Source organism: Columba livia, chromosome 4 (genome assembly GCF_036013475.1).
Source record: "Columba livia isolate bColLiv1 breed racing homer chromosome 4, bColLiv1.pat.W.v2, whole genome shotgun sequence".
Lineage (NCBI taxonomy): Eukaryota > Metazoa > Chordata > Aves > Columbiformes > Columbidae > Columba > Columba livia.
Window position 1 is genome coordinate 50877041 of NC_088605.1, and position 23606 is coordinate 50900646.

Sequence of the window (23606 nt, forward strand, 5' to 3'; positions counted from 1 at the left end):
TTCATCACTGGAAAGGATATGTGGAAAAGTGCTTCCTTATCACATTTTAGTCAGGCTAAACAGTGGCTGACTAGATGTTTTTACTAACCTGGCTATACTACAAGCACAAGTAAACACACTAAACATCACAAGTGAAACATCCTGGAACTGCCATGTTCTGGAGGAAGAAATTTGAGGCACTGAGCGCACCAGCTGCACCCATCAGGGCAACTCTTAACAATCATTTGCAGCCTTTAAGCAAGAATTATCATTTAGTTTACAGCTATTAATCAACCTCAGTTAAAAAAACTGCAAGCAGTTAAAGCTTCTATAGCCATAACATGCCAGCTAATAGCATTTTAAAAAGCATAGTGCACAAAGCAAGGTCTTAGTTGATAACTGCAAGTTACACACAGCCCTAATGAACTACTGAAGGACTACTGAGTAGCCAGGCCTCTTCAGAAACTGCCTTCATGCCCTAATCCCAAATTTCTTTTAAAAACAATACTTAAATTTATAAGACACGTGTTTAACACACATATTATGAAAGAAGCTGAACATCATCAGGTGCAAGAAAAAAAATGCTTCAGAAAAAAAAAAAAGCTGCAGGCACACCTGATGGGAACCACAGCCATTCACAGAGCCGAGGTAACCTGGGGAACAGCAACTCCTAACACTACAGAAGACCACAGTTGCTCTGCCCCACGGCAAGAGCTCCGACGCCTCATGAGACAGCACAAGGACGCCGAGCGACAGGGGCTTCCCTCACGCTCAGGGGAAGCGGAAACCTCTTTCCTGCCCCACAGCGCCTCTTCCAACAAACAGTGTGCAAGGGGCCGCGCTCTGCACCGAGTCCCCCGCGTAGAAGCGGCAAACACAACGCAGACCTCAGATCCAGCCACGGCCTCGATAGTGCAGCCGCCGCGCGGGACCTTTTATAAGCACTCATTTGTTCCGCCCCCACCCCTTCCCCTCCCTCTCCCCTCTCCCCCGTCCCCTCCTCCCCTTCCTCCCCCCCCGTCCCCCTCCCCCCTCCCTCCCTCTCCCGCGCATGCGCTGTGCGTTCTCTCCCCGCCCGCGGCGCCCTGTGACGCGCGGCGCGTAAACAAAGCGGTGCACGCTGGGAAGGGGGAGCCGTTGCTCGCAGGAAGAGGTGGCCTCCATCTTAGGCGCTGGACGCGCCGCGGCGCCGGCGGGATGGCGGCTGATAGTCGGGAGGTAAAAGGTATGTGGTGGTAGCTGTGGGGGTAGTCACTACGGCCTGAGCAGGGGGGATAGTTTGGGCCGGGGGGAACCCCTCCCTGCCTGAGCTGTTCTCCCTCCAGGGAGCCTATTTGGTTGCTGACTCTGGGCCTTCACCCTGGGAGATGTCTGTGAGGAGAGCGAAGGGACGGCGGGGTCGGGAAGCCCGTTTTGAGGAACATTTTTATAGCCTTTAGGCGTGGCGTGTTGGAAAACTCCCCCTGAGGTACCGGAGTGGACGGGGCCACTGCGGCCGTAACGCCGAGTCCCCGGCGGCTGTGGGCCTACGGCGAGGAAACATGGGCAGCCGCAGCGGAATGAGTTGGTGGGCAGTAAGTTCATCGATATAATCCATGAGTTGCTGCTGGGCAGCTTCTCGCAGAAAATATCTGCTGCCTTTTATTTCTGCTTAGATCCCTGGTCGCATTTTCTGCATAACTTTTTTGCCGAAGGACATAGTTACTTTAGTTACTTTAGCAAGCTGGCAGTGTTATATTATTTTGGTGATTTTTTTTTTTTTTTTTTTTTTTTTCCCCCCTCGGCTTTGCACAGTCGATTACGCTTTCTGGGCACTGTGGGTTAATAAGTTGGAATTAAAAGAATTTAGTGTTTCCAGGGTGATGTGTGTTCAGAACGCTCAGGACTGCTTATGGCTATTTGTGAAAGCTGAAGTGACCCACCTGCTGTATATGAGGTTATGTGAGTCAGTTGTTGCAAAATAGTCTGTTTAAGAAGTAACAATTTTAGATGTAGAATACTGCTGGTTTGTGCTTAATGCAGGTGATAATATTATCAAAAAGGTAAAGGATCACTGTGGTGCTGTGGGTTTCTATGGAAGGCCTTTCGTGTCAAGTTTTTCTGCAGAATAGATGTCCATAAAACGTCAGAGTGGCAGAAGTTTGTTGTGCCTAATATTTTTTATGAAATTAAGTCAAGTGGAAAATTCCCACTGGATTTTGTTAGAGCTGATAAACAAGATTATTTCTGGTGTTTGATTCTTGAGGGTATTATTGTAGGACTGGTGGGGTAGGGTGTGATCAAGTTGTGTTGAAACAGACATGAGCTTCCACTGTGGATGAGCAGTGAAAAGGGAATGTTTAGTGTTGTCATCTGTAAATTTCTATTCATATCATCATTTATATCTGTGAGCTTTAATTTTTGTGTTGTTTTTTTGTTGTGGTTGAAGTTGATCTTTAATTGTGGTCAAGTCATGAGTAACATACAAATATTTTATCTTTCATATTTCATTTTCTGTCTTGTGAAGGGCTGATTCTAACTGAATAGCAGATGTGATTGCACATTTATTTCTAATTAATTTATTTCTCTTGTAAATGCAATGTTATTTCTGTGCTTCTTTTTGGAAGAGAAATGCTGTTTCACAGCTTCAAGGAAGTGGAAATAAATCTCTTTTAGTTTGAAATTGCTTGGTCTTATCCCCTCTGTTTGCCAAATGAGATTCTTGCTTGGACCCTTCCATGAATAGATCTAACTCTTATGGCCAGCAGAGGAAAAAAGGCCTCCCCAGGTTACTTTCCTGCTGTTTCACGTGAGTTAAATTTGTTCATGGAAGGATCCAACACACCCCAGAGTCCACAAAAGATGGGTTGCAGGAGAGCCAAGTTGGGAGTGTCTGTAATTAAAAGGACTTATTTGGACTTTCAGCTGTCAGCAGTGATGAACTGTAAGAGATCTGTCCTCTACTGTTTTTCTTCTTTTTCTGTATGTTTCCTGATGCTTACCTTGATTTCTCTGAGGTAATTTTGCTCATTGGGTTGAACAGTCACCGTTCAGTGAGTGGAATCATCCTGTCAAAGTCAACAGTAGTATAAGTGATGTGAGTGAGAGATGGGAGCTCTGTGTTCAGGTTGCCCTTTTTGTATCACCACAATGCTAAATAAATCTAAAAAAAATATATATTTTTAAATAAATCAGATAGATGCATGTACAGAATCAACTGGTAATGACCTTTCCTGCTTCCATCTTCTGAATACTTTTTCGAGATTTCAATTATAAATCAGGCCCATCTCACCTGGAAAGGATTTATCAGAGGGTATAGCTTATTCCAGAGGCTTGCTTATTCCATTAAACTTTATGTTCTCCCTTATTTCTGAACCATTTCTGATACATGAGCCTTAACATCTCCGAACGCTATTGCAGCAGCTAGATTAAATGTAGTTTACTTGAGTGTGCTGCTGCCTCACCAAAAAGGAGACAAAGTTAAGGTTCACTGTGTATGGTCTGAGATGGGCAATATGTTTGATATTCTAAGCCTAGTGCACCTCTTTTTCCCTAGTCTCCAGTAACAGAATCTTCTGCTCTTAACTTGCCTAGTTGTCTGTGGGGCAGCAAAATGCAAGCCAGGGAATTGCAGCCTGTGTTTAGCAGTTGCACAGCCATGAATATGACCCTTATTTCTCATCAGTAATAGCAAGAATATTTGATGTGCATACATAGGTATACAAACTACAAACATAAAGCTCTGTTCCTGAGAGAATTGTCACAGAGTTTCTTGTTATATTTCAATGCCCTCTAACTGTAAACTGCTAGGGAAAGGCTTGATCCTCCTCTCCCTGCACCACTCTGGATCAGCTACAGCAATCGTGCAGTTCAGGGACAATTTCTGCATTCCCCTACAACGCAAAATGCGGAGAAAAGCCAGCAGGAAAGCTGGCACACAGGCTGACTTCAGATTGACTGTTAGATAGTAGAGATACAATTCTAATACTAACTTTTATTTCTGGTGTTGATTGTGTCTTTTTATGTCAAGCTGTAAAACTTCTCCTGTGGCACAGCTCAAAATTTTGAGATAGGCAAGCTGCCAAACTGTGGAGGACTTTGTTTGCTGCTTTACCCTGAATTCAACCAGCAGAGGGGTCCTTACTCACTGCTTTATAATATTGTACAATGCATCTTCTACAGATACTGTCAACTAGTTGAATCCTTGGATTTGCTCTGCTTTCCTGAAGACAAGAAAATGGAATCGATCATAGTAGTATAAAGTGAAAACAAGTAAGAATTGCAGAGTTTAGGAGAATAAATATGAGATTCTGAAATTAATACCTATTCTATTATTTTTCACTTTACCTGCTTAGACTTAGCCCACTCTTAATTTTAAGTCATGGGAATGTAGATCTGCTGTTTTAGAGATAATGAATCCTTCTGCCAGAATTGTCATGTTAAATAGAGTCAGAAACGATGACAAGTTTTAAAAGTGATGTGACCAAGTGTGGCCGTTTACTGCTTCTAGCACAAAGTTTCTTAAACTTTTGCTCTTTTTATCAAGGGGAATCAATTGTGGTGTTTTTTTTCAAAGCAGCTCAGAATTAATGATGCAGTAAATAGCTGCTGCTTTCCCCTTTGTCAGTGGAGTGACCTAGCTTATGTTCTTGTTAATTTGCCCTGTTGCGTGTTTTCTACTTGTAGTGGGACCTCAAAATTCTCTCTCCTAACCCAGCAATTAAAAGAAAAATACCAGGGTGGGAGGGGAAATAATTGAAGGTGCAAGTTCTTCAGGATTTTGGTGAGGGAGGTCCCTCTTCTTTGCTTATGGCACTCAGGCTATCTCGACATCTCCTGTTTTTCAAATTCTGTACAGGTTTTTGTGTTAAGCTTTCATTTGTAGGTCAGCTTCTCTGCAAAGCTAGGGTGACATGGGCCAACTTGGACCTTATTCAGAGGTTTAAATGGATCCTGTGATGTACTTGGTTTCTTGTATTGATTTTGCTTGGTCCTTCCAACTGAAATTGTGCAAATAAATCCAGAAGACGTTAATTTTTGCCTCGTGGCAGATCTGTAACCGTAAAGAAAACGGTTGGGTTTGTATTTGGTTTGTAAATATTAGTTCTACTGTAGTTTACATCTTCAGACTTTTTATAGTTGGTTTAAAACTTTTTTTGGTTTGTTTTCAGATGGTGAACTCAATGTTCTGGATGACATTTTGACTGATGCTCCTGACCAAGATGATGAGTTGTATAACCCTGACAGTGAGCAAGATAAAAGTGAGAAAAAGGGTAGGTGACTTTGGCAGTGGATGTCCTACAGGAATGTAAATGGTAAGAAACATCTATCCGAGTCAGGTTGGAGTCTTTGAAGTAGCAGGTATTGTGACGTGATTCAAAGAGTTCCGAAAAAATCTTTATTTCATGGGCATCTGCTTTTTAACTTGATTTTCTGAACAAACATTTAATGAGGTTTCCTTTTGTCTCAAAAGCAGTTGCTGAGTCTGGCTTGTTGTGAACGTCATTGCTGTGAGAAAATGATGGCATATTTCGTTCAGTTAAGTGGAAATGGACCAAGGGGATCCCAAAGTCTGATTCCAGCTCAGTTGTTAGTCTGGCTTTAGGCCAATCCAATAAGCATTTGATGTAGCATTTCTATATATAAAATTAGGAAAGCACCTACCAAAGCCTAAAGCGGGGGTGTCAAACTCATCTTCACCGAGGGCCACAGCAGCCTTGCGATTGCCTTCAAAGGGCCAAATGTAACTTTGAGACTGTATAAATATAGGAGTTGTTTGACACTCGGGCCTTAAAGGATTAGTTGCTCTTTTAAAGTAATATATATATGTTTTAAGCATCCACTGTTTTGAGTGTTGTCACAAAGCTTAAAACTGGAAGATGCTGTGTATGACTGCAATGCAGGAATTACCAAAAGTAGAGAAAGTAGGAGTCTCTGCAGAGTTTTTAGTTTGATGTCCAAAATAACATTGAACTTGATATTCCTTTGTATTTAAGGTTCAAAAAGAAAAACTGACAGGACGGAAAACACTGAAACCAAGAGACAAAAACCTGTGCATTCGTCAAGACAGATGGTGCCAAAGCCTCCTAGTTCATCAGTTAGCAATAACAAGAGAATAGTGAGTACAAAAGGAAAGCTGGTATTGGAATACAAGACTGAGGAGTATCAGAGATCTGACAGAAACAAGCGCCTAGAGGGCGATCGAAAGACTCGCATGTCGAGCAGTTCCAGGGAACCCTATAAAGGACAACCAGAAAAACCTTGCATGAGGAAGAGGGATATTGATAGAAGGGCCAAGTCTTCTACACCAGATGCCTCAGAGGTATTAAATGTTCTCGCTGCCTTCTAAATTAAACAATTATATGAGGCTTTTATAAGGCACGTTCTCTTAGGACTGTGTGTGCATCCTGACAATGTTATATGAGCGCTGATTCACTTTTTCTTTAAACATCAGAGAATCAGGCATGATATGGATAGAAGACCAAGCAGATCCAGCCATTCTTCTAAAGAAGAGGTGAACTCTGAGGAATATTGTTCAGATCATGAGACTGGCAGTAGCGGCTCTTCTGAACAAGGCAATACAGAGAATGAGGAGGAAGGAATGGAAGAAGAGGAAGATGATGAAGGGGAGGAGGATGAAGAGGTGGAAGAAGATGGGGAGGAGGATGAAGAGGAGTATGAACAGGATGAGCGAGATCAGAAGGAAGGAAATGACTACGACACACGAAGTGAAGCCAGTGATTCAGATTCCGAATCTGCCTCTTTCACAGATGGGTCAGTCAGATCTGCGTCTGGTTCAGATGCATCAGGTAGGTACCATCTAGCCTGCTAGTCTGAAATACCTGGCCCTTGAAAATTGGGCTGCTTGGAAATATACTGCTTCCTGGCCATGTGAAAAGTAACGCTTAATATAGCACAAGTCAGTAAGGTGTTAATTCTGAAATATCACAGGCAAGGCAAAATTGTGCTGCAGAGTAGTATTACTTTATACCAGAACTGGTGGTTATCGGGATTACCATGGTGAAGATTTATATTGTTCTTGATTGCTTTGGCTTTGCTGTTCGATGCTCAAACAATGTTCAAACATTAGAGATAAAATTTTCTTGGGTATCTTAGAATCATAGAATTGTTTAGGTTGGAAAAGACCTTTAAGCTCATTGAGTCCAACCATTAACCCAGCACTGCCAAGTCCACCTCTCAACCATGTCCCCAAACACCACATCTCCACATCTTTTAAACCTCTTCAGGGATGGTGACTCTACCTCTTCCCTGGGCAACCTGTTCCAATGCCTGACAAGCCTTTCTGTGAAAAAGTTTTTCCTAATATTTAGTCTAAACCTCCCCTGGGGCAACTTGAGGCCATTTCCTCTCATCCTATCGCTTGTTACATGAGAAAAGAGACCCACCCCCCCACACCCCTGTGGTATCAAGCTGTTCTTTGTTCATCTAGATGAGTGACCAGGTAGACTGGTGTAGTAAAAGCACCGTCTCCCCAGGGAAGGGTAGTTGAACCCTAACCTAGTGGCTGCCTACAGCATGGGAAATCTAAACCTAGGATGAAGTGATTAGCTATTAGGGAAAACTTGGAAAAAAAGAAATGTTTTAAGCAGGAACTAGAAACAGATACTTTGCAGTTATATAGCTCGTCTTAACTTAGAGATAGGAACTGTTAGTGAGGTAAATTCTGCATTGTTTGGAGGATTTCAGTCTCGCACAAACCCACCTTTTGAGTGTAGCTGAACTGTTGCCCCTTAGTTGTCTTCGTACGAGCAGACATAAAGGGCTTGGATCAAGTAAGCTTTGAAAAACGTGATCTCAGTATTATAATTGCTGTACAGTGGAGAAACTCTGGTATACTTTTGGTTTGGGCTGGTTTTTTTGTTGGGGTTGGATTTTCTTAAGAAAGGTGCTTGCAGTTCTGTTAAGATTTCTCTTGTGCACCTTCCTTGTCTGAAATCGTCCTGCTTAATGCCCTTTTTTTGGCTCAGCTCTGCTGTTTGGAATTAGAGAACAGAAAGGTGTAACCTAAAGACAAGTTATGCTGTTAGATTGTTCTAAAAAGCTCTGTAGTATAAAGTAATTATATTGCCTGTGTGCCACGGTGTTTTGTTTTCATACCTCTTGCCATTTTGTTGATCTTGGAGCAAACAAGCCCATCACGGAATGTTAGGGATTGGAAGAGACCTTAAAAGATCATCTAGTCCAATCCGCCTTCCGGAGCAGGAGCACCTAGATGATGTTATGCAGGTGCTCTGTGTTGCAAATCTGGCTGAAAGCTGGAGAGAAAGCTGAAACCACCTTTACTAAAACACCTAAGAAATTAATTCTGTCCCTAAACGTTGCACAGAATTACTAGATCAGTGGTGTTCATTTTGTGAATGAAGAGCTTGAGTAATGAACATTTGCTTATACTGTGTATAATATTTTTTGCAACTAGAATTTTCACATGCAAACCAAATGCTAACTGGACCATTAAATACGTTATTTTCCTGCCTGAGTACTTTTAATCTCAATTTTGCCTACTATTTGTTTAAAATATTGTTTTTATTTGTCATGGGTTTTTTGCAGATGAGAAGAAGAAAGAAAGAAAGAGAGCTAGAGGTATCTCTCCGATTGTTTTCGACAGAAGTGGAAGTTCTGCATCAGAATCGTATGCAGGTATTCTTTCCTTTTATTGCATGTCATCCTGACTTGTCTCAAATCTTAATGTGTAATCTAAAATGAACATAACCGTCTGTAGAGATTTATGGGGTATATTACTTTGTATAATTTGGTATTGACTTCTGGCATGTTGTGTGTGGATACTTTTGGGGGGAAGTAGGCTTTCTTGTTACTTTAATGCTCTTCTGTTGCTTAAGTGGAATTTTCACTTTTTTTTTTTTTTTTTTTTAAACTTGGAAGATGATGATTCAGTGACCAGTTTTCTGAGTAGGAAATTGTTCAAATACTATTTTAAAAAAACAACCAACCAAACCCAAACCAAACAACCCAAAAACAAAACAAAAAAACCAAAATACTCGTGCACATTGAATAGTATTTTTTGTGTGTGGGGGTGCGCGCCAGGAAGCATAATTTGTCATGAATGAAAACTGTATGTGACAAGGCTGTAGAAATTGTATATTATATCTATTAAGGCTCAATCTGAACAAATGTACTTTGGCTAAACACAGGTTCAGAAAAGAAGCATGAGAAATTATCATCTTCCGTTCGTGCTGTCCAAAAAGGTATCACTTAAATTTGATTTTTTAATGCATGCCCCGTAGCAAGCCATTGTCTCTAATCGTTAAATTACCTGTAAGTAGTAATGTTCCGATATAAATCAGTTTGAGCACGTAATTGTTCTGAGCATAACAAATGAATCTTGAGCTGCTCTTGAATGTCTTGAGAGCAAGATGCAAATAGTTCTGTCACTCCTTGCAGAGGTAGCAGAGCAAAAAATGAATTATTAAATCTGAAAAAAGGAACACTTTAGCCTCCTTTCTTGGATGACTTGTTATGAAATGTTACATAGTATTTGTACAAAGATTCTTAAGCAAGGAAGTGAGTCCTGTGTATCGGAACATCACTGACTCATGCTGATTTTATTTTTTTCTTTACTTGACTATCTAAGTTTTAGTTTTGATTTGGTTTCCCCTGGCATTTTGTGCTCTATGGCTTAGGCTTCAAATTTCAAGTTGAGTGGTCGACTGTGATAATAATGTAGGTGGGAACTGGGTAGGATACAGTGTATTTTTGAAAGAAGCAAATATCTACTCTCAAAGCAACATTTTTGACAACTGTAAATATATACAGTTCAGCTTATTAGACACTTTTGATTTTTTTTCAGATCAAACAAGTAAACTTAAATACATTCTCCAAGATGCAAGATTCTTTCTCATCAAAAGTAATAACCATGAAAATGTATCACTTGCTAAAGCAAAGGTATGTTGAACTTTCTTCAAACTGATTGCTTTGTTTTCAGACACATCCCCTTTACTGTAGAAAAGTGTTTTGATATATGCATTATATATCAATATAATATATACCATCACTCAGATCTTAGTAGAGACAAGGATGAAAGCTACTGCTCCATGATTCTTCAGGGGTTGCAACGCTGCTCCCAATGTAGCCTGGAAAAGTTTCTAAACCATCAGTCATTTCTCTTGACAAGAGTAGAGTTAGAGAGGCCTCAATCTGTTGGATAATGCCCTAGGCGAACCTACTCTGGGAATGCTGTGATGGCAGTTTCTCCCTTTCATCGGTACCTGTGTGCATATTGCTGTACTGTCAGCAGCTTCAGAAGGCGGTTTTGGCTGTGGGTTCATGCTATAAAAGTAATTTTTTTCAGTTGATTCAGGGATCTGAAGCCTTATTGCAGAAATGTATGCCTGGCAGTGCTGGGGTAAGGGAGGTCTTTGGGGGAATTCCAGAGCAGGGGAATTCAGCTGCGAGGAATGGCACTAGGCCATTCTGGTGGTTTTGTTTTTGCACGTGTTGTTTGGAACAGCTTCTAGAGAAAATAGCTTATTTGCTGTTCTACAATATACACAGAGTAGATAATTCTATCAATGAAGATTTTCTAGCAATAAACTGATCAAATGCATCTTAAAATTCCTAGACAGGTTTGGCTTTAGGTCTGGTGTGTGCAGTGAACACCATTCTGACTGCTGTTTGCATTAGCTCTCTAGAGGAGTATATATTTTCTGTGCTTCCAGGCTTGGGGCTGCAACAGTATCCTTATTCCTAAAGTTCTTGGAGCAGATGTGTTGTTTCTCAGTGTACAGGCATCACTGCTTTGCCTTTGCACTTCCTGAAACTGGCTCTTGTGTCATGCCAACATAGTAAGTTGTTCTAGTTCATGGCAGGGCTTCACAAGCAGCCTAAAGCAGTATACAGCTGACTGACAGCTAATATAATAACTGGAAAAAACAGATAGCTCTCTGACTCTAATGAATTGTCAGGATCAGGCAAGCACTAATCTGAGCACAGAGTAGGACATGAGAACATGTCTTCAAGAAAAAAAGGAAGGGGAGGAACTTTTCATCTGGTAGCTCCTAGGTGGTATTCTGAGGCTGAAGTTTGAACATCTTAAACCAACATAAACTTGTCTTCTGAGTTTGCCCAGAGAGGTGAATTAGGGAGCTGATCTTGCTGAAGAGTAACACAGCAAGCTGTTAAATTGGTAGCTCAGCTTAGTTGATACCCTAAACTAGACTGGGTTTTGTTGTGCATGGCTGCATGTGGCTGGTGAAAAAGAAAAGGTAAGAATTAGCAAGTGGGGATGTGGGAGGCTGGACAAACTGCTTGGAGTTGTCTTGCCAATTTAAAACATCACTCTGGTGGCTTTCATCTTTCTGACCTTTCTCTAAAAGCGTTTTAAAGTCTGCAAGCTGTCTTTAACAAACCTGTCATACAAAGAAGGTTACTGAAGTCTGCATGCCCACCTTTCAGTATAAATGCTGCTGGTTTTTCATAATTTATGTATATTAGATAATGCATGAACTCCCAAAGTCACTTAAAACATAGACTAAAAATACTAAAGATAGATATTGTCATATATCTGCCCATGATTGTCATTACAGCTGAAGCTATACAGGTGGTCTAAATGCACCTGCAGTGTTCAAAAAAAGGCTGAAAGGCCAGTGCTTTAGAAGTTTTATCATGGGGCAGACTAAAACTATATTTTGAAGGAACTGAATTTAGCAATGCCTTTTGCTTTCCATTATCTTTTATCCCAGAACACTTGTTTGGTCTTGTTTTTGTCATCTATAATATATACTTCTGTTAGCTAAATCACTTGAGATTAACTCTTATACTTTGTTGGTGGGGTGGGGTGGTTTTTTTTGTTGTTGTTTTAGGGAGTATGGTCAACACTTCCCGTGAATGAGAAGAAACTTAATGCTGCTTTTAGATCAGCGAGGAGTGTTATTTTGATCTTTTCTGTAAGAGAGAGTGGCAAATTCCAAGGTAAGAGAAAGTGAGCTATTATCAAGGTAAGTGAAAGTCAGTTTTATCTGCAATAGCTTTTCTGTGGTGTCTTTGTTACAATTCATATTAAATCCTTTAGGATTTGCAAGACTGTCTTCAGAGTCCCATCATGGAGGATCGCCTATACACTGGGTGCTGCCTGCAGGAATGAATGCAAAAATGTTGGGAGGTGTCTTTAAAATTGACTGGATTTGCAGGTAAATAATTGTTCATTTATGTTGCTGTTTAGTAACAAGGCATTATAATGTAATTTCTATGTATTACTCACCTGAGTGCTGACAGCTTCGTTTTGAAAACTTGATGCAACCAGTGATCTGTCTTCTAACTTTCCCAAATTCACACCACCATGTTACTGAGTTTGGAACTCAGGTCTGTACCTGACATGCGCTGTAGAAAATACTGGGTTTTTAAATGTAGACAAATAATTAGTGTTTTTGATTTTTTTATTTTACACTTGATTGTGCTCCTTCACCGATTTCTTGCACTGAAACCAAAAGACCATATTCTGAAGTCTTTGAGTAGAAACAGCTAGTCACTTGGATAGACAGCTGCGGATAACAGGGAAAAAATCCTGTAAGGACAGTTCTGTCTTCATCTGACATCTTGGTGTCTGACTGAACAAAGAAAACACTACTACTCTAAAATAACATATGAAATAGTACACATATTGCATAATATATGGGACATGAGCAGTATCTTCATTGATGTAACTGAGCAGGTCTTAGAGAAAAGGTTTTAAACCTCTCTTAAGAAAACAGGCTGTATCTCTCCTGTGAGATAAATTGCATGGTTGCATAAGCAGTTGTGCTGACAGAAAGACTAAATACAGGGAAGGTAATTCTTTGAATTATAGAAAAATCTAGGTTGGAAAGGTCCTCCGGAAGTTGCTGACTCCAGCCTCCAGCTCAAAGCAGTTTTAGCTTTGTAGTTAGGTCACATGCTCAGGGATTTGTTTCAGTTGCTACTGTGAGCTACCGCCTCACATAGAGGTTGGTCCTCATGTTCAGGTGGTGAGATAATAAGCAAGCATGATCTCAATATTGTACAGAGACAAAAAGACCTCAGCTCTTTAATAATATAGGCTGTTGTAGGATGGACTACAGTAGTTAGTTTTGGAATAATTCAAAGTGAAATCTTTAATTCATACTAATTCATTACTAATACATAATATGTAGTAATACATTAATTCAGAGACTTTACAGTTAAAGGGGTAACAGGATTTTTCTATATGTAATGTCCTGCTGTGTGCATTTTAATTTTTTGTTGTACAAAAAATAGAGGCGAAACTATAAATTATGCCACTCACATATTTAGGCGTGAATTGCCATTCACTAAGTCTGCTCACCTGACGAATCCTTGGAACGAACATAAGCCAGTAAAGATTGGACGCGATGGACAGGTTTGTTAATTTTTCTTTTCTATAACCTACATCTTGTAGTGCCTGCTTACAGCTTTGTATGTACAGAAGATTTGGAATCTTTTTAGATAGGTTACTTGCAGTTCTGTGACAAAGGCACTCAGCTTATTTTGAATGTTGTTGGGGAAGAAGGAAATGGAAGACAACATATTTTTACAAGGGCATGTAGTGAAATGACAAGGGTTAATTGCTTTAAACTGAAAGAAGGCAGATTTAGATTAGCTATAAGGAAGAAATTCTTCCCCATGAAGGTGGTGAGGCCCTGGAACAGGCTGCTCGGAGAAGCTGTGGATGCCCCATCCCTGGAAGTGTTCAAGGCCAGGCTGGATGGGGCTCTGAGCAACCTGGTTTAGTGGAAGGTGTCTGTGCCCATGACAGAGGGTTTGGAACTAGATGAGCTTTAAGGTTCCTTCCAACCCAGACCATTCTATGAATCTGTGGTGTCAATGTTATTGGCATTTTTGTGATAAACAGTGTTTGGTGCTTGAAAGCTATGTGGTATTTTGAGTTTGAAATGTAACATGCCTTGCATTATATGGTGTGCAAACATCTATAGCATCAGTTTTCAACACATTCTGATATTTCCAGGTGCGTTTTGTGTTGCACTTTTTTATCTGCTGTATTACTTAAGGCATTGGTTCTACCATTATAAAGTATATGCTAAGTGGATTGTATGTGGGGTGGCTGTGTCCTGTCAGACATAACAGAGTGCTGCTGTCATCAAGTAGCCCAGCATCGACTAATATACAGAGTTCTACTTTCTTAGGCCAAGATGGGAGGCTGCTTAATCTTCCTGCTGTCTGGAAAATGTAAACTCTGTGCATTATTTTGCCCGTAGACAAGGGTTTGTTGAGTAACAGAAGTAAAACGGTATTTTCTATCTTGTTTTTATTTTAATTAAAATTTTTAATAATCAATTAACTTTGTTTCTGTTACATGATTAAGGAAGTGGATTTTCTTTTCTAATGTTTCGTTCTCTTCACTGTAGAGTTCTGAATGTGGGTTTTAGTATTCTTTTGTAAAATTGCTGTACTGTTAGGTACTGGGCAGGCATTGTCTGATGCTTGCTCTCCCTGCTTTTCAACTCAGATTGTTTCCCAAAGTGGTTGTTATTTATCCATTTACATTTTGTGTAACCCTGAATGGATCCCTCTTTCTGAGGATGTATACACCAGCCTTCTTGCATTTATGACATCCTTTGGGAAGGTGTTCCCCAGGCCTGCTAGACACAAGTTGAAAAAGCACTTTTCTTAATTGTTTGGTACCTGGTTGCTGCTAGCTTCCTTTGATGGCCCTGAGTTCTTATACCAGGAGAGGGAGGGAACAAATTGATCTGTGTGCCAATCTCTTCCAGGCAACTTGTGGTGTCAGACACTCCCATTGTATCCATCTTGTCCCATCCCACGTATTCCTCTTTTATTCTAGGCTGAAGAGACCCATCCTGCTCAGTTATTGTGTGTAGGAATTGTTGCCCTCATTCAGTTAGCCTTGGTGCCCTGCTTTGAAACTTTTTCTCTTCTACTGTCTTCCCTTTTTTAAGATAAAGAGTTCAAAACTGCACCCGGTATTTCAGGTGTGTGTGGATCATGAACTTTCATTGTGATATAATGTTTTTTTCATTCTGTTCCTTTCCTAATAATCCTGAACATGCAATTTGCTTGTTTTGACTGCTGTCAAGCATTGAGCTATTGTTTTTTCTGGACCTATCATAGGCTGAAGAACTCATTTTTGAGCAGTAATAGACAAATTCGTCAGGCCATGGCTTTATATATGAAGCTGGGATGGATATTTTCCTACATGTGTCACTTTTCTCTCTGTAATAGGTGATAATTTTCTTTGTTGAAAAACAGTCCTCTGATTTTGTAGCAAAACAGTGATGTGGCCTGCATGTCTCGTGGGAAGATATGGTTGCGCCAAGTTTTGGACTATTTTATGAAAGTTCTAAGTAGTTCCTAAAGAGTAAAAGGTAATGTAAGTAAATTTGCTCTGTCTCTAGTGATACTGAAATCATTTCCAAGTGTATTTTATTTTTTAATGTTTGTTGTCACTGTATTTGGGGAGAGTTACATTTCTTTGGTTTATAAACCACTACTGAACTTCTAACTAATTCTAGGAAATTGAGCCGGAATGTGGAACCCAACTTTGTCTTCTCTTCCCTCCTGATGAAAGTATTGACTTGTATCAAGTCATTCATAAAATGAGGCACAAGAGAAGAATGCACTCACAACCCCGATCAAGAGGACGCCCATCCCGTCGAGACCCCATTCGGGATGTGGGAAGGTTAGAAACGTTCTTTGGACTGATAATAGGCACATGTATCAGAATAACGTGATGGAGAAATATGATTCGTCAAAGCTTTCCCTGCGATAAAGAAGAGAGAAAATCCTCAAATCAAGCTGCATGGACAAGTTTGTGGCTTCATTGAGGATTTCACATGGTTCCCCAGTCTGTCATTTTTCAAGAGGAAAATGGGGATCTTTCCTTTTGCAGAAAAAAAGCTCTTAAAGTGCTGTCTAGTTTAGACTAGATCATTTCTTGAGATAATGCAATGTGTAATGCTAGCTGTAGGTAAGCTTGGCTTGATTATGAGCAGGCTAGATGGAGAAAAGGAAATATTTATATGCCAAAAATGTGTTAATATCTTGTAAAAGCCTTTTCTTTCAGGTGTGTCTCTGGAGATAAGCCTTATCAAATATGGGACTTTTATAAGGATCACTTAGAATTTTGCAGAAGATGCCGCCTCATTTTGGGGATAAAATATTTAAGTTATTTTGATATTCAAGAGGAGCATTATTTGGACTGTTTCAAATTTTGTCACCGTGATGTGTTAACCCCATTGCCAAATATTCTCTAACATGGTAACCACTGAATTCACACATCTTGCTGAGCTTCTGCCAACAGTAGGTTCTTTTCAAAAGGGATCGAGTGGCCCTTGGAGACCCGGCAACAAACCAAAAAGAATGGCTGTTGCTGTGTCTGTTTATACAACCTTCCCAGATGCTGGCAGTACCTGTGGACTTAAAGTGTTTTTAGAGGATCGACATGGTTATTGATCACTACTATATGAACTTAACATCATTTTCCAGAGAAAAAAAGGGGGTTTATCTTGTTACAGGATTGGAGAAGTCTTGACAAAGAACTGATATTGGCTATTCTGCCAAACACCTTTTCCCCGTGTAGCCACTTTGCATACAGACTGATGTATGGTTTGGGCTGAAACCTTTGGTTAGGTTTCCTCTTTGTGGAAACATCCTGTGGTAGGTACAGATACCCAACAAGAGTCCCCATTTCTTTGAGCTTAAAAAAAAAAAGGACACTGTAACAAGTAGGTAGGAGGAAACCTGGCAGCACCCCCCTTTTTTGGCTTTAAAGGACTGAACACCGAGATGCCTTTTGAAGTTAAGCTAAGAGGTTTCCAGTGCAATACAGTATATACAAGTGAAGGTTTTGCAATGGACTGCAAACTATACATTTAACACCACCACACCTTCTCAAGCCTGCCAGGTCCTCCATTTATGTGTGTGGCTTACAGCTTAAAGTCAGTAGTTGGACTACTATATGAACTGTTTCTATCATATTTTATACCGGTCGTAAATGCACTCTCAAAACTACAAGAAAGCGGTATGTTTATTCTTTACACCAGCTTTTTATTTTCCTTGATCTGATTTTGCTGTAGATGCACATGTTTTAGTTTTTGGGCTTTTTGCTCATAGTAAAGAATCTGCTTTCATTTAAAAAATATTAGTAACTGGGTATGGTGGGCTTTAAATACTGAATTGGGAAGGGGGAGGAGAAATTACTTTTTATAAAACTAAAAGCTACATGAGCTTATTGCTCAATGAGCAAATTGCATAGTAATTAAGCAATTTTAGAAAACGTTAATTTCTTGTCTTTGTTGTAAGGAATTATATTGCTGGGGTGGGGGTGGGAATGAATTTGCAGCTGCTTTGTCTTGAGAAACACTGTTATATTAGCGTTGGAGTCTCCCATTAATGTTCATGTACCTCGATGGAGCAAAATCAGCAGTCAGTTCTTTAATAAACATAACAGTCAAACGGAATGTAACTCTTTTATAAGCAAGCTTCCTCCCTGAGAGCGGAGTTCTTAAAAATAGCATTTTTCCAGAAAAGAGCTGGCTGTGTTGAAAGGAGCCCCAATTATTTTAATTAGGACTCTTAAGCATTCTTAAACTTTCTGTAAAAGGCACAAATGAAGTGCTGATAAATTGCCCAGAACAGAAGTTGTTAGAAGTAATGTTATTGGCCTACCCATTTAGAAAAGCTACAGTGAAAGAGTCGATTTCACAAAGCATGCAGAGTTTTATTTATAAATGTTACAGAACTAAACCTTTTACCCCATAGCTAGCAAATACAGCAATGTCCATGTCTTCTGACTATAGTGATACATTTTGCCATCTGTCTTTAGTGCTGTAAATTCTTCCATTATCCAATAGGTTGTTTAAAAATGTAGTGTGGAAAGTGTGATGTTAAAGCTTAAGTCTGAATTTATTTTAGGCAAATCTGTTACAGTTTGTTTGGTATGAAGGTACAGTGGGATAGACTTTCTTCCTTAACTATCAAAGGTCCTGTAGCCAGAAAGTGGCAGTGGAGGGTGTGTTTAATCAGACTGTTCCTGATTATTTGAGTTCAAATTTAAAGCTGTAGAATGTTTTGAAGCAGCTGGAATTCAGAATGATTAAATGGAGATCCTGGGCAGCTCAAGCTATTCCTGTGAGGTATTCTGCTGTGACAAATGCTCCGAGCAACCTTGTTTAATCTCTGATATCTAATTTGTGTAGGCGTCGACCAGAAGATTATGATATTCATAACAGCAGAAAGAAACCAAGGATTGACTATCCCCCTGAGTTTCACCAAAGACCAGGTTAATATCTTACCATGAAGATTTCTGTGCACCAGTTCACAAGTGTTTTCTCTTTCAGTGTATCCTCATAAGTAAAAAAGTAAATATTGTTATGACTAGGACAGAAAAAATGGGGCTTGTCCCAGGTGCTGCCTGCTGGTTTAACCCACCTCTCGCACAAGTTGGTGACACCGTTTTGCTGCTTTGAGGGAGAGAGCTGAGTTAATCTAGACAGAGCCCTTTCAAGAACCTCAAAATTGTTGTGAGTGGTCCTCTCAAGCGTTTTGTTAATGTGGGCTAGTTTGAAATGCCTGAGGACACAAGAATTGGTTTGACCTACTTGTCAGTGCACAAATCATCAAATTAAAATGTTCACCATAAGTTTTCAACTGGGAAAGTCAGCTAGAGTGCCTGACTAGCAGCCTGTGTTTAGAGATGATATTCAATTATGATTTCAGAGAGAATTTTTTTTACAAGCGTGAGATGAGGGAAGGGAGGGGGAAGTTTCACTGCATTTTACAAGAGGGTCTAATTGTGATTTTGAGAAAGAGATTTTTATTGTTCTCTGGAAAGAAATGTTTGCTGTGGTAATGCAGCAACAACACTAGTAATATTGCAGATTTTTTTTTTTCTTTTCAGAAAGCAATTATAAAGAAAATGTCACCAAATTGTCATCTACTGACACTTGCTTCACTGCTATTAGAAATACATATGCCATTCCTTCAGTAGCAGATTTCTAAATCTTTCTTAAGAACCTACACTCATTTGTTCAGCTTCACTGCAAAGCCTGTGTTCTTGGATAGGAAAAAAAAGTGGTGTTGCTGCTCCCTGATTTTCCAAGACCCTTGTTTGTAGTATAGAACAATCGGGGTTTTTTAAATAATGAAGCTTGGAAGCACTATTTTATTAGTATGCCTTGTGTTTTACACCATTTTACTGAGCTCTTAAAAGTTTACTTCCTGGGATTTACCAAAGCTGTAACAATTCTTCACCCTATGGGGCTTTTCCAGATGTTTTTTAGGTTGCTCTTAATTTTCTCTGTAACATTGTGTCCAAAATCTAATAGGAATCAGCTCTGAGAGTGGATCAGATGAACAGATTCTGTTAAATACAGGGCTAATAAGTAGTTACAGCCCTGTGCTGACTGCCAAGGGACCATACCCTTCAAGCTTGTGGGCATTCCCCATTCGTTCGGCTAAAATTCAAGTCTTTATTTGCACAGATAACCCCTTGCATATTTGTTTGTACTGTGTGAAAGTTCCTATGGATATATCTATATTATTTTTTTGTTACCATATTATGCTATTTTTCTGTACTGTCTGCAAGAAGTTGTAAGTTTTTGAGAGTTATCTTGAAACCGAGGGTAATGCTAGGTAGATACAGCTTTGTAACTGGCACAAAATGAAAGGATAGTTTCTAATGCGTGTATTTTTTTTAAGACTGTCATGAGATGGTAAATTGAATTAATACTGCTTGATGTTCGAACAGGGTATATAAAGGATCCCAGATATCCTGAAATAGACAGGTAAGGTGTGTTCATGCTATTCATTTTATGCCCTGGTGACTTGTCTTTATGGATAAATTGGATTTAGTTCTACAAATTTTTGTTCCCAACAGACGATTTTCAGGAGTTCGACGAGATGTATTTTTAAATGGGGTAAGTTGGTGCATGTGGACTTTTGGAGAACTTTTTATATTCAGCTTTCAGCGCTTCCAAAGAACACACATCACAAATATTAATATTACTGTCTTTCATTTTAGTCCTACAATGATTACGTGAGGGAATTCCACAACATGGGACCACCACCACCATGGCAAGGAATGGTTTGTGTCTTGTTGAATTCGCTTTTTCTCTATAAAATATGGCTTTTTTTTTGTTCCCCGCTGGAGGAGCCTAGAAAGTCGGATCTGTGCTCAACTCTTCCCTTTTACTAAAATGTATCTTTGCTGTAACTACATAAAAATATTAGGGTAAAAATTATTTATATCAAGTATTTTGTAATCTGCTTAGCTCTTGACAGTAGTCCAGCATTCTAGTAAGTCATACGGCAGCAGGAATCTGACTTGATTCGAAGCTATGAGAAACTGAAAGCCCTGAGGAAACAACAGAGCGCTCCTTTAGCCTACGTAAGAGAGTGTGATGAAATTCCGTATTCCACTGAATACTCATAGTAATTGGCTTTCTTTCAAGCAAAAAATGCATCAAAGAGGTGGACTTGCTGCAGGGGCTCGTGGAACAGCCTGACATACTCTGGTGTTACACAGTGGCTTGCTTTTGGCTGTAGCAGTGACACACACAGGAAAACAGCAAAATGTGCTGCACAGCAGAATCAGAATAAGTCTTGCTGTTTTGCAGCCTCCACTGAAATGCACTTTTTTTCCCAGTCAGATAAGCACGTGTACGAGTACATATGTATAGCACTAGATACGTGGAAATTAACAGATAATTCGCTCATGCTTATATTCAACTGTTACTTTGCCTTCCATTTGTCAGGAGGAATGGTCATTATAACTAGTTACTTCGGTTATACTTAGTAATTCTGGCCCAGAGGGTCCTGATTTAGAATAACTATAATGAGTCTTCTGGCTCTTGGCTATACTGTGAATGAGCAAAAGGCATCACCAGATGTGGAGATGCTACTGTAGCCTCTCATCTTCATCAGCTGAAGCACAACTCCGCTTTGTCATCACTGAAGGAAGTGAACAAAGTGGTCAGACTGGGAGGAAACTGATTTTACAAACCCAGCTAGATCTCCAGATACTACCCTGTTTTCTCCCCCTCTTACCCATTCTGCATGCTGTCCAAGTAGTCATCCTAAAATCCAGCACTTCCATGTATTTCATTTTTGAACAACAGCATGTCCAGAGATGCTTTGGTAATATGGGAAAGCAAGGCTTTGCTGATTGAAAAGATGGAAGAGCCAAGTAAGTTTGTTCATTTAAGATAGGAAGATATACATAAGGAACAGCCCTAAAAAGACTTGTTTCTGTAAGAGCTCACTAGTTTGGATGAAATTCATATTCTACATGTATAGATCTTAAATGTGGTTGGTTTGATTTTGATTTTTTAAGTAGCCAGAGTTTATCTACTGTATAACTTTGAGGCAGATATGTTTGGGGTTTGAAGAGGCCGTTGGCCAAACTTCCATGAAAGCAACACGAAAATATTCTGCTGTTCAGTTAGGAGGCTGTGATTAGATATCTGGGTGTCATGTTTTCTATCCGAATGAAAGTAACCTCTGCTCTTAATTCCCAGCTCTCAGCCTTGCATGCATTCCCTTGTTTGGGTGCACTCAGCAAACCTCCTGTAACTTTTCTTGTAGCCACCATATCCGGGTATGGAGCAGCCACCACACCACACTTACTATCAACACCATGCGCCTCCACCTCAGGCTCACCCTCCCTACTCAGGACATCATCCTGTACCACATGATGCAAGATACAGGGACAAACGAGTAGTAAGTATCCACAAAGACAGAGCGGGGGGGGGGCAAGTATGCAGGCCAGAGGGGGAGCAGGAGGAATTGGGTACAGATGTTGCCTAACCTGAGATTTGTTGACTTTGAAAATACGGGTTTTAAAAGTGCAGTTTAGTTTTCCTTGGAAAAGTCGGTTATTTAGATCAACTAGAGGCTTCTGGCATCTTTGAAAAGCCTCTCTCTCCCAGGTGATGTAGAAGTGCCAAATTCCCGGAAACGGAAGTGTTTGCTTAACATGTCTTTCAAACGTTTTCCATGTGAACTTTTCCTGCTGAAGCCCACTTTGAATAAGGACACACCTGTGATGTTACTTGCACTCATGCACAGCAAATTACATTATCAGCAGAAAAGTTTGTGTTTTATAACTTTACGGGCACATCAAAAAACACAGCAGATGATTAAATATTTTCTCTTAGCTGTTTTTGAAGGCTGCTTAGCTTTCGGTTCTGCTGCTGGTATCTGGCATTTGAACTTCAGCTTCTGCACAGTGGAAGCACAGACATGGTGCAGCCCTGAAGATGAAAGAAGAAACTTGTGCTTGTGGATGGTGGACATAATTTTTTTTTTTTTTTTTTCAATACTTGGCTTTCCCAAGAGTTGCAGCCAGTTCAGTGGATAAGGGAGGGTGTTTTAATCTGGGAAAGAAAATAAACAGCTATCCTTTCATCACAGCACGACTATGACATGAGAGTAGATGACTTTCTTCGACGCACGCAAGCAGTTGTCAGCGGTAGGAGGAGCAGGCCCCGGGAGAGGGACCGAGAGCGGGAACGGGACCGTCCTAGAGATAACAGAAGAGACAGAGAACGTGACAGAGGTCGTGATCGGGAAAGGGAGAGGGAGAGGATTTGTGACCGGGACAGAGACAGAGGTGAAAGAGGTAGATACCGAAGATAATCTATCTGGACCCCGTGCTCACTTGCAACAAACAAACAAAAAAGCTTGTATTTTTTGTGTGTTTACAAGTAGTACATTTTATTTTCAGCTGTCTACGTAAAGTTCATTGTGTAGAAGGATTTATAACAACCCTCTCTATTCCAAGCATGCAGTGAACTATGAACTGGAAAAACTCAAATCGGCCAAAAATAAAATGCACAAAGCTGACACGCAACTTGACGTTTCTGTTGGAGCAGAACAGGAAACAGCTAAGAATGTAGATATTGGTTAATTCTCAATAAGCATTCATCTACTTAGTGACTTCATTCTCAGTTTTTGAATACTGATGGATAACTGCCTTTTTTTTTGTTGTTGTTTTTGTTTTTGTTTTGATGTTTTCTTCCTGTAGTTTCACATGGTTCAGTGGGAGAATGCTGCTATCAAGTATGCAAATATTGAAGTATGATTTTTTTGACTGTATGGCAGTGTTGTAGCAGCCTTTTTTTCTTTATTTCCCTCCAACCTCCTTCTGGTTTTTAACCCTGTCTGTAAAGTCAAGCGTTTTTTTCAGTCTTCAGTGATTAAAGCAATATTAAGAAGACACTATTGATATCTAATTTTTAATCTTTTTTTTTAAATCTTCCCAAGTTCAGTAACATTTTGGTCAATTCTCTTGTCTAGTCTCCTTCTAAAATGTACACGTTGCTTGGAATGTTCACAACCTGCGTGTGTGGAACTAGAAAAATATTGCTGTATTCTACATTGCTACCATTTTTATATATATATAAAAATAAATTGGTAACTGTTCAAATGATTAAAACTCCAGGTTGGGTTTCTTGGGTCTTTTAAGCCTGACAGCTTTGATAGATTCTGGCATTTCTAGGGAATTATTTTTGTTCAAAAATAGTTTAAAGGGTCTTGTGATAGGTGAAATTTTGAAGGCTGAATTTAGGAAAAGGGTGGCTGAAGTAACAGGTAATTTCTTTTCTCTTTCCACAGTGAAGTAGCTACTTACAGCTCCTGCAGGTAATCGGAGTTATTGAGGCTCT

At 39.9% G+C, this 23606-nt stretch overlaps 2 protein-coding genes across 4 annotated transcripts in view; one reads left to right on the forward strand and one right to left on the reverse strand.

Moving 5' to 3' along the window:
• Nucleotides 1–919, reverse strand: part of LOC102090794 (transmembrane protease serine 11E) — a 50185-nt gene extending 49266 nt beyond the window's left edge. Inside the window, exon 1 of one of the 2 annotated variants that reach the window (XM_065061642.1) lies at nt 867–919. The gene's annotated coding sequence lies outside the window, so the exon portion shown is untranslated. Of the gene's footprint in view, nt 1–594 lie in introns of both variants that reach the window. The other variant, XM_021300405.2, reaches the window with a different exon arrangement.
• A 126-nt stretch (nt 920–1045) lies between these two features.
• YTHDC1 (YTH N6-methyladenosine RNA binding protein C1) lies at nt 1046–23377 on the forward strand. Of its 2 annotated transcripts, XM_005511925.3 has the most exons (17): nt 1046–1204; nt 5130–5231; nt 5955–6280; nt 6413–6767; nt 8527–8616; nt 9129–9182; nt 9785–9879; nt 11796–11904; nt 12005–12122; nt 13240–13324; nt 15456–15622; nt 18141–18223; nt 19691–19727; nt 19820–19859; nt 19964–20026; nt 21526–21660; nt 22354–23377. In XM_005511925.3, the coding sequence occupies exons 1-17, from the start codon at nt 1177–1179 to the stop codon at nt 22576–22578; spliced, it is 2112 nt and encodes a 703-aa protein (XP_005511982.1). In that variant the 5' UTR covers nt 1046–1176; the 3' UTR covers nt 22579–23377. The 2 variants fall into 2 exon arrangements, with proteins under 2 accessions (XP_005511982.1, XP_005511983.1); XM_005511926.3 differs by lacking the exon at nt 9129–9182.
• Nucleotides 23378–23606: the final 229 nt, after the last annotated feature.

Coding starts and splice junctions, on each gene's coding strand:
- YTHDC1 (XM_005511925.3), top strand. CDS start 1,177: ATGGCGGCTGATAGTCGGGAGGTAAAAG. Junction 1,205..5,129: donor TGATAGTCGGGAGGTAAAAG/GTATGTGGTGGT, acceptor GTTTGTTTTCAG/ATGGTGAACTCAATGTTCTG. Junction 21,661..22,353: donor GATACAGGGACAAACGAGTA/GTAAGTATCCAC, acceptor CTTTCATCACAG/CACGACTATGACATGAGAGT.